Consider the following 17,757-nt stretch of genomic DNA (forward strand, 5'->3'; position numbering starts at 1 on the left):
ATGACGTTTCAATTCTATCACTCACTCGACGTTGTGTCGAATGTAGTGACACAAGTGGTCTCATTTCAAAGCGCCATGCACTAGACCGTGTTATGTGGACTGCTGACACAGGTGCAAGCAAGCTGCGGCGTGCAAGAAACAACTTTATCGGCCGCATGTACACCTCCTCAACGCCCCCAGAAAAAGGTGTAATTTACAGGACTTGGGTTCCCAGCATCCCTAAGGGGGGAACAGGCGCTACATGACCAACATGTGAGCAAGCCAGCCAGCCATGGCCTTTTCTCTCTCTATGTTTCTCACATAGAGTGTAAAGTGTCTGGGGCTATCTTAACGCTATAAAATGCGTCGGGGAAGGCAATCTTTCCCGGTCCTATTCTTTCAGGGGGAAAAGACCCTGCGGAGACCACATCCTACCCAGACTAGGGTGATATGTGGCCAATACACCACATGGGTTGTCAAGCTACACGTGAGTGGCGCGGCGGTAGGTCCTACCTGATGATGGAGGAGCTCTACAACACAGCAACCGGGGGCAGGAGGACTACCCAAGGGAGATGCGGGTCCACCAACAGGGTGACTGTACTGTGGAAAACACATCAAAGGGAGTTGCCTGAAGAGGTAATTAAGCCTGTGGAGCCTTACCCCAGTAGAGAGCACTTGCAGCTCATAGTGGGTCTGGTCACGAATTCCTCCACTGAATCAGCTGTTCCGCATTACCGAGTTCTACCGGCTCGGACCTGACAAAACACTTGACGAGACCGACTCAACCCTGAGATTGTAAAATCTCTAAAAATGTTGGGTGTTGCCCAGCCCGCTGCAGATGTCTGCTAGGGAGGTGCCACTGGCCAGTGCCCACGAGGATGCCACACTTCTCGCTGAGTGTGCTCAAATCCACAAGGGGGCGGGCACAGCCTGGGTCTGGTCAGCGACCCAGTGAGCTAACCTCTGTTTGGAGACGGCGTTCCCATTCTGCCTTCTGCCGAAGCAGACAAAGAGCTGCTCAGAACAGCTAAAGCTCTGCGTGCGGTCCAGATACATACGCAAAGCATGTACCGGCTACAGCAACGAAAAGGCTGTGGGGCAGTGCATTGAAATGGGGTCTCTGAAGGCCCGAGAGGACCACTGAGAGATCCCAGGAGGTGAACTGGCTTGGCAGGGAAGGCTTCAGCCTCTTGGCACCTCAAAGGAACCTGATGATCAAGTCGTGCTTACCCAGGGATGGTGGGCCGCGATAGCGGCTAAATACACCTTCAAGATGGAGGGGGACAGCCTCCCCTCCAACCTCTCTTACTGGATTGAAAGCACTGACCGAACTGTGCATCTCTGTGGGTCTTCAGACCGGGAAGAATACCAATTTGCAAACAAGTGCCACTTTAGGGTGTAAAGCTGCCTGGTAGATGGAGCTCTGGCTTTGTTGATCGTGTCTACGACTGCAGGTGGTAGGTCACTCAGATCTTCCATGTCCCATCCAGGGGCCAGACGTGGAGGTTCCAGAGGTCTGGGCGTGGATGCCAGAGGGTGCCAGAAAGAAGGTCCTTCCTCAGGGGAATTTGCTAGGGAGGTGCTGTTGCAAGGAGCGTGAGAGGGAGTGGCGCCCTGACCTGAGGTACCAATCGTCAAGCCGTGAAGGCTGTGGGGAGGATGGAGGGTTCCAGTCGAAGCCCACACTCATGGCAGCCCGGGCAAGCATGTAGGCCATCTGTGCGTCAGCCTCAGACTGGGCGGGCTGACCCGAAGGTGGCAGCCCAGTCGAGTCCTCTGCATCAGATGCCTGAACGCTATCCGATGCAGCGCGCATCATCATCCAATTCAGGGTTCTCGAGGGAGAATGCAGGCTGGCCGTGAGGCGAGCTGCACTGACCTTGAGCCCGGACGGAAGCAAGCGAGCGTGCCGGGGGGTGGGTGGTTCGTGGGAATTTACCCGGTAAACCAAGACCGCTGCCATCCCCAAATGGCCTCCATCGCCATCCGGGTCGTCTTCAATCCCGTGGGAGGATGGAGCAACGCGGTGGGGCGGCTAAAGTGACATTCACCTTGAGGAATGAAAGCCTCGACTGCTGCTATGGTCATGTTCTCGCAGTGAGTACATGAACCATCCACAAACACTGCCTCAGTGCGATAAAAAGATGCGTCCTGATAAGGACGTTCAACGCCTGCTGTGTATTGCTCTTTGTGTAAACTCTTAGAGAAACAAACTCTTTTATGAGGAAACACTCTTTTAGAGAGAAGCGCTGTTGAAGCGCCCAGGGGCATGGACTGCACAGTGTGCAGAGAAGGAGAAAGCCGCTGGTTATGCGCCGTAGATCCAACAGTAGTGCTTCGCCAACAGAGGTGAGTGGAACAGTTTTGAGATTCAGTTTGCAGCTGCACAACTGCTCAGCTCTGAAGAAAAAATCTGATTGACAGACGCACGCCAGCTTCCCTTTAAATCTGTATGTATGGGGGCGGGACATGCAAATTCTGTCTGCCAATTTCTCATTGGCCTTTTCTCAATTTCGGAGGTATACAAGGCTCTCAAGAAAGACTCCTTGTGTCATTACATTTGACACAACGTTGAATGACTGAAGGGGAACCATGAATTATTTCTTCCATGCATCAAATTAAAGGAAAGTGTAAGACTTTCTTTCTTCTGCAGAATACAAATTAACATTTTTAGAAGAATATCTCAACTCTGTTGACCCACACAATGCAAGTGAATGGTGACCAGAACTTTGAAACTCCAGAAAGCACATAAAAGTAATCTATATGACTCCAGTGATTTTCAGAAGCAATATGATGGGTGAGAAACATATCTATAACCATATAATATATAAAGTCCTTTTTTATTATTAATTCTCCTCCCTGCCCAGTAGGTGGTGATATGCACAAAGAATTGGTTCACCAAAAACACAAGAAGATTTATTAATAAAAATGATTTAAATATTGATCCATTTCTCACCCACAATTATCAGATCTCTTCTGAAGACGATTCCTAAATGCTGCCTTTATGTGCTTTCTGAGCTTCAAAGTTTAGTTCATCATTCACTTACATTCTAAGAACCAACAGAGCTGATATATTCTTCTAAAAATCTTTGTGTTCAGCAGAAGAAGAAAAAACACGCATCTGGGATGGCGTTGGGGTGTGTAAATGATACAAACATTTTCAATTTTGGGGAAATTATTCCTTTAAGGTGATATTAGACATAATACTAGCCTGAATCATAATTTTTTTCACTGCATGTATTTTTTTACCTCCATATTTTGAACGGGAATGATGACTGTCAGTTCCTAACATTCTGTCTAAAATAATTTTGGTTTCACGGGGTTGGAAGAACATGAGGGCAGGGAAATGATTGTATCATATTTATTAAAGGCTGAACAATCACTTTAAGGATTCTTCTCAGATTTGGACGAATCTGTCAATTAGAAGAGAATTTTGGAAACTTTTTCTAGTAATTATTGCGGTGATCCCAATTTAAATATAATGTTTAATTACTGAATTACTTTACACTGAAGACCATGCTTTATTCATTCCTTCTGTCATTATTTCACAGCTTTTTAGGTCCTACATGAATTTAGTTCAGAGCAGTTCCAGCATTTTCAGTGTAGAAAAATGTGTCTCCACCTTGTTCAAGGACTCTTATTTTGAAGTTTTCCCCTGCACTACATTTCCCAGAATCCACTGCCCTAATCACTCCATCGTTATCCCCACCTGTGTGTCCTTCCCTCATTAAGTTTCCAAGTGTATATATACCCTATAGTTTTGTTAAGTTATTGTCAGTCTTTGAATTGTGATATTTGAATGGTAATGTTTGATGTTAGCATTTGTTTCCATTCCAGCATTTGATCTACACCAGTTAATATAATTAAATGATGTATAGTTTCTACTCCTGCGTCTCCTCTGTTCCACTTCAGCACACCAAACGTTACAGAAGGACTGACCTAAAAAATGGATATACCAGCCGCTCAAATCCTCCTCCTCGAACAAGGATATCATCCAGTTGAGGATCACGTGCATGAGTTCCTCCATCTTGCAAATTTGGTGCACTATGAGGACCACTCTCTGGTCTATTTCTTCAGAGCTGGTCTGAATAGTGCGTTGAAGGAGCGTATGCCTCCAGCGGGTCCTCACTGGACCCTGTGCAACTTCGGCTCCCCATTCACTGTGGGTGTGGACTTTGAATCTCCTCCCACAGAGGACAACTTCAAGCCTTCCTCGGCCCCAGCTTCCACGACTCCTTCCTTGCCCTCTGTCTCCAAGGTAATTCTACTCCATTCAACTCCTCTAAATAATTTTTTGGTGGGGGCTCATCCTATCATGTTTCCGGTGGTCGATTCCCTGCCACAGTCAGCGGTAGCGCCCACGGTCCAAGAGCCAGTGCCCACGCCTGTCACGTTCCAAGAGCCAGCAACTGTAGCCCAGGTCTCTGCCAGTGCTCACGACCACTGCTCTCAGCCCCAAGCCTCTCAAGGCAGAGTCTTCCACGGCTTCGCCCCCCAGAGTCTTCCACGGCTTCGCCCCCCAGAGTCTTCCACGGCTTCGCCCCCCAGAGTCTTCCACGGCTTCGCCCCCACGGCTCCTTCCATGGCTCCACCTCCCGTGGCTCTGCCTTCCATGGCTCCACCCCCAGAATCCTCAACAACTCCCAGCCCCGAGTCTCTCATGGCTGCGCCTTCCATGGCTTCGCATCCAAAGACTTCCATGGCTCTGCCTTCTACGTCTCCACCCATCAAGCCTCTCACGGCTCCACACCTCGAGCCTCTCAGTGCTCCTTCCATGGATCTGCTCCTCGAGCCTCTCGCAACTCTGCCACCCTCGGCTCCGCCTCCCTAGGCTCTGCCCCTCGAGTCTTCCACGACTCCGCCTTCGTTGGCTCCTCCCTCGGCTCCACCCTCGAACTCTACCTCGGCTCCGTCCTCTGTGTCTTCTGTGGATCTGCCTGTTCCCCAGAGTCTCCTCCTTCAGCGGTTCTGCCTCCAGACCCAGTCCCTGCTCTGTGGCCACTTCCCAGGCCTCCAGACCCAGTCCCTGCTCTGTGGCCACTTCCCAGGCCTCCAGACCCAGTCCCTGCCTGTGGCCGCCCCCTAGACCCCCGGATCCATTCCCATACCTGAAACCGTCCCCTAGGCCCCCGGATCATCCTCCTGGGATACTTCTTCTGTGTTTCCCTACCATCATCCGTCTTGGGATGCCAGGAGTCACCCTTTATAGGAGAGGGGGTAATTTCACAGTTTGTCTCCACCGTGTTCAATGACTCTTATTTTGAAGTTTTCTCCTGCACTTCATTTCCCAGAATCATTATTTAGCATAATTTTTTACCGTATGTGTTGAGTTTCTGGAATTTGATCATTTGGCTTTTTAGATCAGCTAAATTAAAATTATGTATTTTCCAGTGCTTTTTCAAGGTAATACTATTACTACAATGCTCCTCAATATGACATTGTCTTAGCCAGGACAAACTTTAGACAACATCATACAGTTTCAGAGCCATTTAATTAAACTTTTGACTGCAGAAAAGACTCTCAGTAAAAATGCAGAAGTTAGTTTTTCATGAAAATTGCTTTAAAAATGTTTTTCAAGAAACATCTATAATGTTGTAAAGGAAATAATGGAAAGGAGGAGGTCTCTGGTGTGTTGCGTCATAAACATAAAATGTTTAGGTCACTGTGTCAAGTTAAATATAGTTTATTTCTCAATCTTTAAACACATCTTGAGATCCTTTAGTTTGCATTTGCGCTCCTTCAAGTGTTTTGAACGTAACGCACGTTTGTGTTGTGCTCCTGCTGGATTGTTGTTTTCTTCACTGTATAAACTGCGTGTTGCTCAAACAGCTGAAATTTCACTTACTGCCCTCTGGAGTAAACAGGTGGTATTACAAGCTTGCATTTCTCAGGAATCCTCCTTATTACAGTTCAGGGGCATTGCGATTAATTGCATAAATTTTTTAACGCGTTGTTTTTTGTCAAATTAATCGCACTGAATTAATGTGTTAAATTGACAGCCCTAATATATATATATATACACTCACCTAAAGGATTATTAGGAACACCTGTTCAATTTCTCATTAATGCAATTATCTAAATCAACCAATCACATGGCAGTTGCTTCAATGCATTTAGGGGTGTGGTCCTGGTCAAGACAATCTCCTAAACTCCAAACTGAATGTCAGAATGGGAAAGAAAGGTGATTTAAGCAATTTTGAGCGTGGCATGGTTGTTGGTGCCAGACGGGCCGGTCTGAGTATTTCACAATCTGCTCAGTTACTGGGATTTTCACGCACAACCATTTCTAGGGTTTACAAAGAATGGTGTGAAAAGGGAAAAACATCCAGTATGTGGCAGTCCTGTGGGCTGAAAATGCCTTGTTGATGCTAGAGGTCAGAGGAGAATGGGCCGACTGATTCAAGCTGATAGAAGAGCAACTTTGCCTGAAATAACCACTCGTTACAACCGAGGTATGCAGCAAAGCATTTGTGAAGCCACAACACGCACAACCTTGAGGCGGATGGGCTACAACAGCAGAAGACCCCACCGGGTACCACTCATCTCCACTACAAATAGGAAAAAGAGGCTACAATTTGCAAGAGCTCACCAAAATTGGACAGTTGAAGACTGGAAAAATGTTGCCTGGTCTGATGAGTCTCGATTTCTGTTGAGACATTCAGATGGTAGAGTCAGAATTTGGTGTAAACAGAATGAGAACATGGATCCATCATGCCTTGTTACCACTGTGCAGGCTGGTGGTGGTGGTGGTGTAATGGTGTGGGGGATGTTTTCTTGGCACACTTTAGGCCCCTTAGTGCCAATTGGGCATCGTTTAAATGCCACGGCCTATCTGAGCATTGTTTCTGTCCATGTCCATCCCTTTATGGCCACCATGTACCCATCCTCTGATGGCTACTTCCAGCAGGATAATGCACCATGTCACAAAGCTCGAATCATTTCAAATTGGTTTCTTGAACATGACAATGAGTTCACTGTACTAAAATGGCCCCCACAGTCACCAGATCTCAACCCAATAGAGCATCTTTGGGATGTGGTGGAACGGGAGCTTTGTGCCCTGGATGTGCATCCCACAAATCTCCATCAACTGCAAGATGCTATCCTATCAATATGGGCCAACATTTCTAAAGAATGCTTTCAGCACCTTGTTGAATCAATGCTATGTAGAATTAAGGCAGTTCTGAAGGCGAAAGGGGGTCAAACACAGTATTAGTATGGTGTTCCTAATAATCCTTTAGGTGAGTGTGTGTGTGTGTATGTATGTGTATGTATATATATATATATATATATATATATATATATATATATATATATATATATATATATATATATATATATATATATATATATTAGGGAGTAGGTACACCCATGGATTACAATATTTTTATTGTGTAGTTAAAGTGTTTGTCTTGTATGAATTTTGTATATCTAACATTCAAATAGGAGAGATAAAATGAACAAAGAGAACACTTTTCCACAATTGCAGGTACAATCATCTTACACTATTTAATCTTGGCATAATAGTTTACCAAAACAGCCTAATTTAATGCAATTATTTAAATCTGTTTCTCTATTTGTTTAGAAGACCATACAATAAATATTGTGAATGAGGCTCCATCATTGACTAGTGCTTTCTCTAAACCTCTGCTTAAAACAACATTGACGCATTAAAGGTATAGCCTACATTGTGAGAAAATAATGATTCAATTTGTTTACGTAGTTGCATAGAGAACCATTGATAAACAAAATAATGCAGTGACATGTGTATACTCTAATAAAAAGCACATATCATAATGTTTACCAAATCATACCAACAGGGGCATAATAATTTCAAGATTGTAAATGCATACTGTATCTCCTTAGACCCTCAGAAGACTCTCAGACCCTTCTGTCATTACTTCTGCAGTGGTATCTGAACATAAATCTAATTTGTGCCCAGGATGAAGTGAAATTGCTTTGGTTGCCATTGAAGGGTCAGGTAAATATTTGAGACATGGTGCTTAATCCGTCACATGAGCAATGTAGTGCCACCACCTGTCCCTAAAGTATGTCCTTCAACATGCCAAGCTGTTAGTGTTGTTTACCCTTCAAATAGCAAACAGACCACATACAACTTAACACAAATTGCTTTGGTAAATGTGATTCAGCCATCTTTTGTGTCAAAATTTATATATTTTATTTGAAACAGCCTCTCTGTTGCATCAAATAGGTTGTCTCACCAATGTTCTGTATAATTAATTATACTTAATTGTGAAGACATGCCCTTCAATGGAGAGGATTTTCTGTGGCATATGTGCACTGTGGAGTGTGCAAAGGGAAAGTGTTTAGGCATGCAGCCTCCATGTGGCCTCTGAAAGCTTGAGTATACACTCTGGAATGTTAACACGTACACACATGTGCAAAAACTGCCATACTATCACTCTGTGAGTCCCATAGCCACACTTCAAAGGTGGTGGAAATGTTTGCACACACAAACACATTCTCATACAATGTTTGTATATCATTGTGGGGACTCTCCATAGACTTTATAGATTTTACGGGTTTTATACAGATCTAATGATAATTTCAATCCCCTAACCATAACACTACCCCTAAACCTAACCCTCAAAGAAACATTAACATTTTTACATTTTCAAAAAACATCGTTTGGTCCCCACAAGGTAGGATTTCTTGGGTTTTACTATCCTTGTGGGGGACATCTGGTCTCCACAATGTAGTATAAACATGGTTACACACACACACACACACACACACACACACACACACACACAAATGCACTCTGCAGAGATGACATCCATTGTTATTATAAAAAGGATTTTCCCCCACGCATTTTTCTTAGAATGTTTTGACAGTTGGTTGGCTTTTGTTAGCACTTCACTCAATGAATGGGGTAAGAAAACCCAGCTTTGCCCTTATAGGGTATTCTTTGGCATTGGCCTGCATGTTTTCCCTTTTTAATTTGAGCTGCTCAATGGTTAAGAGAGTGCACATTTGTTTTGTGTTATATGTTGTATTACTGCATGAAAACTTAATGTCACTGTTGGCTGTGGTAAGTTTGTGTGCAAGTGCGTGCCTGCTTGTAACTGTGAACAACATACTCCTTGCCTAGCATGTCTCTTTGAGCTCTTGAGGCATAGCTGGGGGAGTTCTCAGTCAGTCAGTTTCACTATACTCCCTAATTACAGCAAGAGCAGTTTCCACAGCAGCTGTTCAATTCTGTTCCTCCCTCCAGCCCTCCATCCAACTATCTATCCTTTCATCCATCCATCACACTTATACTCGCTTTATCTCATTCATTTTCCCATCTGAGAGTACCAAAGTCCCCCTCAGACCTCCTTCCTCCTCCCTGCCTTTATGAGATTGGTGCTTGTGCTGAACAGAATTTAATCAGCAATTATACCCCAAGCAAGCTCTGTGCAGTTGCCCAAGTTGCATCAATAGGCTGTGGTCAATGATACATGGCTTTCAGATAAACAAATTAACCACAATCATATCTCCTCTGCTCCACACATGTATGTGACTGGCGTACGTGTAAGTGGCTGTCTCACACACACACACACACACACACACACACACACACACACACACACACACACACACACACACACACACACATATATATGGTGAATCTACACACAGTACTAATAAGATATCAATGGTTCTCATCTGTTGGGTTCATGACCCAAAAATGGTTTGCACGTCTGTTCGGATTGGCTCGTGGACAGCAGGGAAAAAGCAATGATAATGATAAAAACACGTAATAAAATTAAACTAACTTTAATGTTTAATTGAGCGTAGTTCAATAAAAAGGCTTAATTAAAGGAAGAAGAAAATTCTTCCCATATCTTTTGTTGGTGATGTCAAAGGCTGTACATCCAAATAAACTATGGTATATTGGTGCAAAGTCACTTGGTAGAAGCATGTGAAATTAGGTGGATTCCAAGATGGTCAGGTTGTGTTTTAAGCCCTCATCTTTGATAACATGAACAAAATTCAAATATGACCCAGATGACATTAAATATGGGTTCAATTGCACCCAAATTGTTTCGTACATTGAATTAGTGGGCCCTAATTTAACAGAGCTAGCACTAGGCCAAAATTCATGCTCAAAAACATTTCATGCAAACATGCGCTAAGCAATGGTGGGCCGTGCATTTAAAGTCTAGGCCTTCAGTGTGATTCATGCCATTAAGAAAACACAGTTTCACAATGAATAAGACACCCTATGCCTTTGGGCATCATACATTATGTCACAGCTAATTTATAATACCAATTGACATTTAAAAAAACACATCCACACACACAAAACAGAAATTACTTGAAATGACACTTAATGCTCAAGCAAGACTAATTTTCATTGTGAAAAGACATTCAAAAATCATAATTTTTCATATGAATCTACCAAGGAGGTCTATAATACCTGGAAAAATCTATATAATAATATTTGCGATTTAAATGTTGCTTGCAATAAATTTACTTTCATCAGGGTACATGGTTATGCTAGTTGGATGAGGGATATTCCTTCTTGATATCTCAGACCATAAATGCATTCCATTCCCCGATATTCATATCTGCAACCCTCCCGTTAGCTTAGCAGGGGTTTGACTCTCATTAGAGATGTGTCCTAGCAACCCAACTGATAAACAATGCTACAACTCTAGCATTTGTGCTTCAGGTGTACGATTATAAAAAGAGATTATAATGTTCTATACACCTGTTTCTGCTGGCGTTTGTTAAACAAGCTTTAATATCATGTAATGTGGAATTGATATTACTTAATAAAGTGAATGTTTATCACTTACTTTGTATATCTCCCTGAGTGTCGACATGTTTGTGTGACATCATGCACCTACATCTCGGCTTGAAGTTGAGAATTTCTGCATGTGCTTACAAGTTTTAATTCTCACTTCAAGATGGATTCCATTACACTTTTCCCAGTAGGATGTTGTAAAATCAAAACTTTTCAAAACTTGATCCAACACTGAATTCTTAAGCAGCCTAACTTACAGTACACTTTGAAAACTCATGATGTTGCAATAACAATGCAAAAATCAATTACCAATTTACTTGAAGTGAAAATCAGCCCTCCTTTCCTGATTAATAAATTAAGCATGGTATCACACGGTCATACAGAACATCTCAGTCTTTTAAATCCATAAGGATCTCTTTCTCAATTTTGATAGCAGCAGTAATGACAGTCGACTCATTTGCAAGACCTCGAGCTCTTCGCTTTCAAATTACGTACATCACTTAAAGCGTGATTGCGTAATTCAAGGCCAGCTAGAAGGCCTCGACCGGGAAATATCCTAAAGACCACAACCACAAAAACGAATAAATCAATCTGATTGGCTGATTATTCTGACAATCTGACTTTAGATGCTTATTCATTTGCATTGTTAAGGGATTCTGAAGAAATTCTGAAGGCCTGAGTGGTGTAGCTCAGTCTCAGCATGTGATTTGTGAAACAGTTGTCACACTTTGCTTGTAAGCATCAAGGAATAAATTCTGACTGGATAACATTTCCTTTAGATTGAAACCTTTTCTCTATTTGTTTGTAGATTATTTAAGAGTGGAAAGCGATTGAGAATGAAAGGATGAAATATATGTATTTATCTGGCATGTTAGGCCAGCAGAGAAGTCTTTGCTGGCCCTGAGAATTCACCACTGGCTAGGCACAGATGAGTTTGGAAAAATTCCATGTGCAAAACACTATTGGGCTGGGTAAACTGGGTCAATTTAATTGTAAGTTTCTTCTCCAGCATTGTCTGACTCCTATTATATCATTCATTTCCTGTCAAGCACCAGCGATATAAACAAAGACATCACAGACATAAGAAGTTGGTATTGTACAGTATGCGGACTGTATGCAATGAATTAGAAGAATATAAATATGGATTTACATTATTTTGTGAATTTCAAGCATATTTCTTTGACATGCATGGAAAAAGTGCTTATAATCTGGATTTGGATTCACGCTCCATTATATTATAGAGAATCTAAAGCCCCATACACACATGCAGCGACTTTATCACTTGATGTCGCTAGCGTCTGTCCTCTGAAGTCACCTGTGGGCATTCCTACTTCTACTGGCCATATCTTTAAAAATTAGATGTGTTCGATTTGAACTGCATCTCGATTTGCCGATCGACAAGATTTGCCAGTTGATGTCATGGGAGGAGGTGAAAAAATAGAGCCGTAAAGTCAGACACTTGCACTTCTCATATCCTGCTGAATCTACACCAGTCACGGCAGATCAAGTGATGTTTGCTTTCTTTATTGCAGATGAAATGGAATTCAGAATTTTACATAAAATAACCAGAAATGTTGTTCATTTGAAAAGTGTATGTGCTGTTTAATACCTGTTGTTTGTATAAGAAGAAAGACCAATAAAGCCTGTATTATTGTAATATCAATAAAGGAGTCTTGTAACTTTTTAAGTTACAAACTGGTAATTACAAGGGTATTATGAGGACATTTCTAGTGTTCCAATAATTCAAAAAAACTTGTCTATGTCTATGGAGAGTGCTCATAAGGATAGCCACACTAACGTGTGTGTGTGTGTGTGTGTGTGTGTGTGTGTGTGTGTGTGTGTGTGTTTGTTTCAGATCTAACAATGATTTGAAGAACTGCAGTAGTTTTCCAGTGTACCTGTTTCCCATCTAGCACTTTGTTGCACATCTCTGCTTTGGCTGATCGCAGGATATAATCGCTTCCAGACAAAATGGCTTCCACAGTGAGAAAATGTCAGCACCTGTTTTTAACACTGTTCCTTCTCCCCTTGGTAAGCTATGCACATATTTTATGTTATATAAACAAGGCAGATCCATTGGATTACTGGACCTGAAATACATGAAAGTGATATATTTTACTTAGCCATTCCACTCATTTAAATATGATGAAGTTGAAAAGCAAAATAGACACCTTTTTGTGAAATGGAATTATGTAGAGCTAATGAGATGGTTGCGCTCATGGGATAGAACAACCTGAGAGACACAAGAAATATTCTGAAAATTTTTAATGCACAAAGAGGGAGAGAGAGTGTGGGAGCGGATGAGAAGGAGGGAGAAATAGAGAGAGCAAGAAAGAGAGAAATATAAAAAAAATATTGGGTCTGGGTGGTGAAAAGAGACCCTTGTATATACTTTTTTTGCAGACATTTCTCTTGTTATTGTATTCTGTAAATAATCCACATAATCTGTCAAATCTAGCAGCAACTATAGTTTCCTAAATTACAGCTAGTTTAATACATGGTATGCTTTCATAATTGTCCTTTCATAACTGAGGAGAGAAGAACCATATTTGTTGACATGAAGACCATTCTTGCTTTGTTCTACTGTCTGTGCTTCCAGCTGACAAGAAACAAATGTTCACAGGCAATTTACGTCACATACTCATTGGCACTTAGATGGTGCCTGGCATCCAATGATCATTGGCACCAGATAGACCAAATGTAAACTGTCCAAGGGGCAACATATTTATGGTACAATAAGTACATAAAGGCAAAGGCCATGCTGCTTTATTTCACTTATTGTTAACACTAAAATCTGACACTGGCATTGCAATGGAACATTTTCAAAGGTTATACTCCTGTTCTGTCTCAGTTAGCGGTTTTAATTATGGTTTTATCTGTTAGATGATCAGTTTTGTTTACATTTTTAAAAACTACTTTAAACATATTAATCTTTTTTCTCAACAATAACTTATAGTAAAAAAAAAAAAACAAAGACTAAAACAAAATGCTATGAAATGACCTAGCTGATTACACTGTAAATTCGGCAACAATAGGTCAACAGTTCTGCGGCTGTAATCGATCTGCGCTTACCTAAATTTGAAACACTGCGCCCTAGTGACCAAAGCTTGAAATGTTGTTTTGATATTCACAGAATGGCTCCAAAAGCGAGTTGCGTTTTTAGTGGTTTATGATTTAATATAATCAACAGGAATGCATATTAACTCTACTCCCTTACCCAAACCCTAAGCCTAAATGTCAGATGAGTAAAAATTTAATTTTAGAGCGAAAATTCAACCTCTGAATTGTGGTTACCATTGTTTATGCGAATGTGATTACTTCCTCGTTCACATTGGACTAGAACCTATGAATCAGAGGTTGCTTGCATCAGTAGTGCTAGAAAGATTGAATTGATGCAACAATGTATTATGTGGGATAGTATTTGTCAGAAATTCCACAGTATTTGGTTGATTTCTGGATACATTAACTTTTGGAAGCTACATGTCGATTTCCAGTGTGATCATGTTGAAATGACTAGGCTACCAGAAACTAATTTTTTGTTCAGCAAAAAAACAAGGGAAACGTAACATTATTCAAACTTTAATTCAACTTAATCATCATTTGAAATTATTGAGTCTTGTGAAGTGATTTATAAACTTAATCACAAAAATATTTTTTTTTAATGTGCAATAAGGATCCTTGTGTTGCTAATTAAAACCCCAAAATAAAGTAAAGGAGATATTTTTCAAACTTGGATTTCTTTTTTTTTATATGTTTATGTTGACTGTAAATTATGTTGACAGAAATATGATTAAAATAGTGATAAAATAGTATAATAAATGTGATTGATATGTGATAAATCATGAAGTCTAAACTAAAACTAAAAGTTATTATTTAGCAGAGCAATTGTCTTCTTTTTTAAGTTTAATATTTGTATGTAGATTTGATTTTGATTCATGTGTTTATGGTAATTCTCATGGTAATCTTGAATAAAAGAAAGAATTTCCCTACAGACAACAACTAATCTTTATCTATTACCCATTTCCAGTATGGCATGTGGTATGTTTCATTACACTCACCTTGGTCATTTAATTCAACAAATAATTATTTAAATAGTGACGACAGAGTTTTATGATTTCATTTTAATTCTATAAGCGTGAATGTCTTATTCTTTTGAAGTGGTGTAGAAAGATAATGGGGAAGACAAAAAATTGCAGGAAAAAAAGCATTAAAAGAAAGAAAGAAACATCATGGGAATAAACTAGTTCTGTGTTCTTGTGTGTTTGTGTGCAGTTTAAATGTTGCTGTCATAATGTAGGAGTGAATTGTATTGTCTCTTTATGATGGAAATTAGTTCTGTGATGCAGACAGGGTGAGAGCTGACAGAGACCTCATGCATATTAATGCTGTGCTCATGTTTTTTTTTTTTTGCACATTTTTTTCAGGGTAACATACAAGGAGCACAGTGCTCTGTGACCAATTATCACACTAACCACAACCTCAGTGACTCAAACTCAGGGGCATCAAATCAGCAGGATTATGGGTGGTTTCAATGTTGATTAGTTTATTATGTTCCATAACATCCTTGCATAGTATGTTATTTGAGATTCATTGATATTGTAAATAATGCTGTTGATGAAGGATGGTGTTTTGTGGTTGTTTAGATCGTTTCAGGCTTAATTTTTAATTCAATTAAATTGTTATGGGCAGATGACTGGGTCAGAGTGTCTCTCAACAGCAAGGCTTGTGGGGGCAAGTCTCCCAGTCAGCAGTGAGTACCTACCGACAGTTGTCCGAGGAGGGACAAACCACAAACTGCCGACAGGATGTTGGGCGCCTAAGCTCACCGATGCGCGAGGGCAACAAAGGCTTTTGCATCATGTCTGAACCGATAGATGGTCTGCTGTGGCTCAAGTCACAGAAAGTTTTTATAATGGTTACTGAAGGAGTGAGTCACAACAAACAGTTAGTGGTGGGAAAAGTACTCTATTTCCATACTTAAGTAAAGGTAAAGATACCACACAAATGTATTACATAAGTAAAAGTCATCCATTAAAATACTACTTAAGTAAAAGTAAATAGTACCTGGTTTTAAAACATCTTAAAAAATGTGTCCCATTCATGATGTTATTTTTAAAGCCTCATGCAGGTAATATTGAATACAATAAGTGAAAGTTCAGTGTAATAAGTAAAGCTTAGATGCTGGTGGATAAGGACAGGGCATTTTATTCCATAAATAAGATTATAGTCCATGTAAATTACTATGAACAGCATGTAATTAATTGCAAAAATAGTATCAATCATTTTATAATGCATAAGTTTAACATATTTACTTATTTTGTCCCTGAGCAATTTTGAGTTGAAGCTACCATTTTAATAGACAATAGTTTTGACACCATAAGAGATTAACACAATGTTAATAACTGAGGAGGACTCAAGGATACAATGGTGATGGCTGTGGGCATCTAACCAGCAACCTTCTGAATACCAGTTATGTGCTTTAGCCCACTACACCACCACCACTTGCCTGGAGTTTGGTCCGGCAGATACTCACGTCATCCTAAGACTGCGACCGGGCTATGTGCCCAAGGTTCTTACGACCCCATTCAGGGACCAGGTCGTGAACCTGCAATCGCTGCCCTGGGAGGAGGCAGACCCAGCCTATTAATTGCTGGGTCCGTTACGTGCTTTGCGTGTGCATTTTGAACGGGAGTTCCTGCGAAATCGCTTCCATCTGCCACTTTACTGGCGTTGAGAAAGCGGGCCTTGTCAACATCGCGCATCTCGACCATGTTCAGCCAGAGGTGGCGTTTCTGGACCACGAGGGTGGCCATCGCCCGCCAGCCCGCGTGCCCATGCTGTGACCTTTGTGGCTCTGAGAGCGAGGTCGGTGACAGAGCTTATTTCCTGCAGCATATTTGGGTCGGGACTACCCAGATGCAGTTCTTTGGGAGCCTTGGCTTGGTAGACCTGCAAGAGAGCCATGGCATGCCGGATGGAGGCAGCCGGACCAGTGGCTGTGTAGGCTTTTGAGGTCAGGGATGACATCATCCTACAGGCCTTGTGGGCCTCCACACCGTCAAGGGTAGTGAGAGCAAACGATTGAGGAGGTCGGTTCCGGGCAGTGAGAGGTGCCCTCCACGACCTCGTCAGCTCCTCATGCACTTCCCAGCGTGGCTGGGAGCGGTGCCCTGACCCGAGGTACCAATTGTCAAGCCGTGAGGGCTGTGTGGAGGACGGAGGGTTCCAGTCCAACCCAACACTCATGGCGGGCCGGGAAAGCATGACAGTTATCTGCGCATCGAAGGTGGCAGCCCAGTCGAGTCTTCTGTGTTAGACACCTGAACGCTCTCTGATACAGCGGCGACATCATCATCCGACATGGCCGTGAGGCGAGCCGCACTCACCTCGAGCCCGGACGGAAGCAAGCGAGTGTGCCGTGGGGCGGGTGGGCGGGTGGTTCGAAACTGAGACCGCTGCCATCCCCAAATCCCCTCCATCACCAGCCAGGTCGTCCTCAATCCTGTGGGAAGAAGGAGCGACGCGAGGGGGCGGCTGAATGGTAATATTCTTGCAGTGAGTACATGAACCATCCACAAACGCTGCCCAGTGTGATCGCATCCCAGGCACATGAGGCAGCATCTATGACCATCAGTTTTGGAGTGATATCGACCGCATCCAGGAACTACGTAGAGGCTGAAGAGCATCTTTAAAAAGACACGTCCTGAAAAGGACGTTCAACGCCTGCTGTGTATTGCTCTTTTTTGAGTGGAAATAAACTCTTTAAGAGGGAAAATACTCTCTTTTAGAAGTAAGAACTCTTTCAACAGAAGCACTGTCGAAGCGCCCAGGGGCAGGGACTGCGCAACGTGCAGAGAAGGAAAAAGTCGCTGATAACACGCTGTAGATCCAACAGAAATGCTCTGCTTATAGAGGTAAGTGGAACAGCAGTGAGATTCAGATTGCTGCTGCACAACGGCTAGGCTCCAAAGAAAAAAAATTTGACTGACAGACGCACGTCCGCTTCCCTTTATACCTGTATGTCCAGG

General features: G+C 42.2%; 1 protein-coding gene across 1 annotated transcript in view; it reads left to right on the forward strand.

Moving 5' to 3' along the window:
- The window catches only part of LOC127646873 (pituitary adenylate cyclase-activating polypeptide type I receptor-like), a 39,047-nt gene that overhangs the window by 4,033 nt on the left and 17,257 nt on the right, over positions 1–17,757 (forward strand). The window contains exon 2 of the mRNA XM_052130808.1: positions 12,585–12,760. Coding sequence (XP_051986768.1) covers positions 12,701–12,760 — 60 coding nt within the window. The 5' untranslated portion in view covers positions 12,585–12,700. The remainder of the gene's footprint in view (positions 1–12,584; positions 12,761–17,757) is intronic.

Source organism: Xyrauchen texanus, chromosome 7, assembly GCF_025860055.1.
Source record: "Xyrauchen texanus isolate HMW12.3.18 chromosome 7, RBS_HiC_50CHRs, whole genome shotgun sequence".
Classification (NCBI taxonomy): domain Eukaryota; kingdom Metazoa; phylum Chordata; class Actinopteri; order Cypriniformes; family Catostomidae; genus Xyrauchen; species Xyrauchen texanus.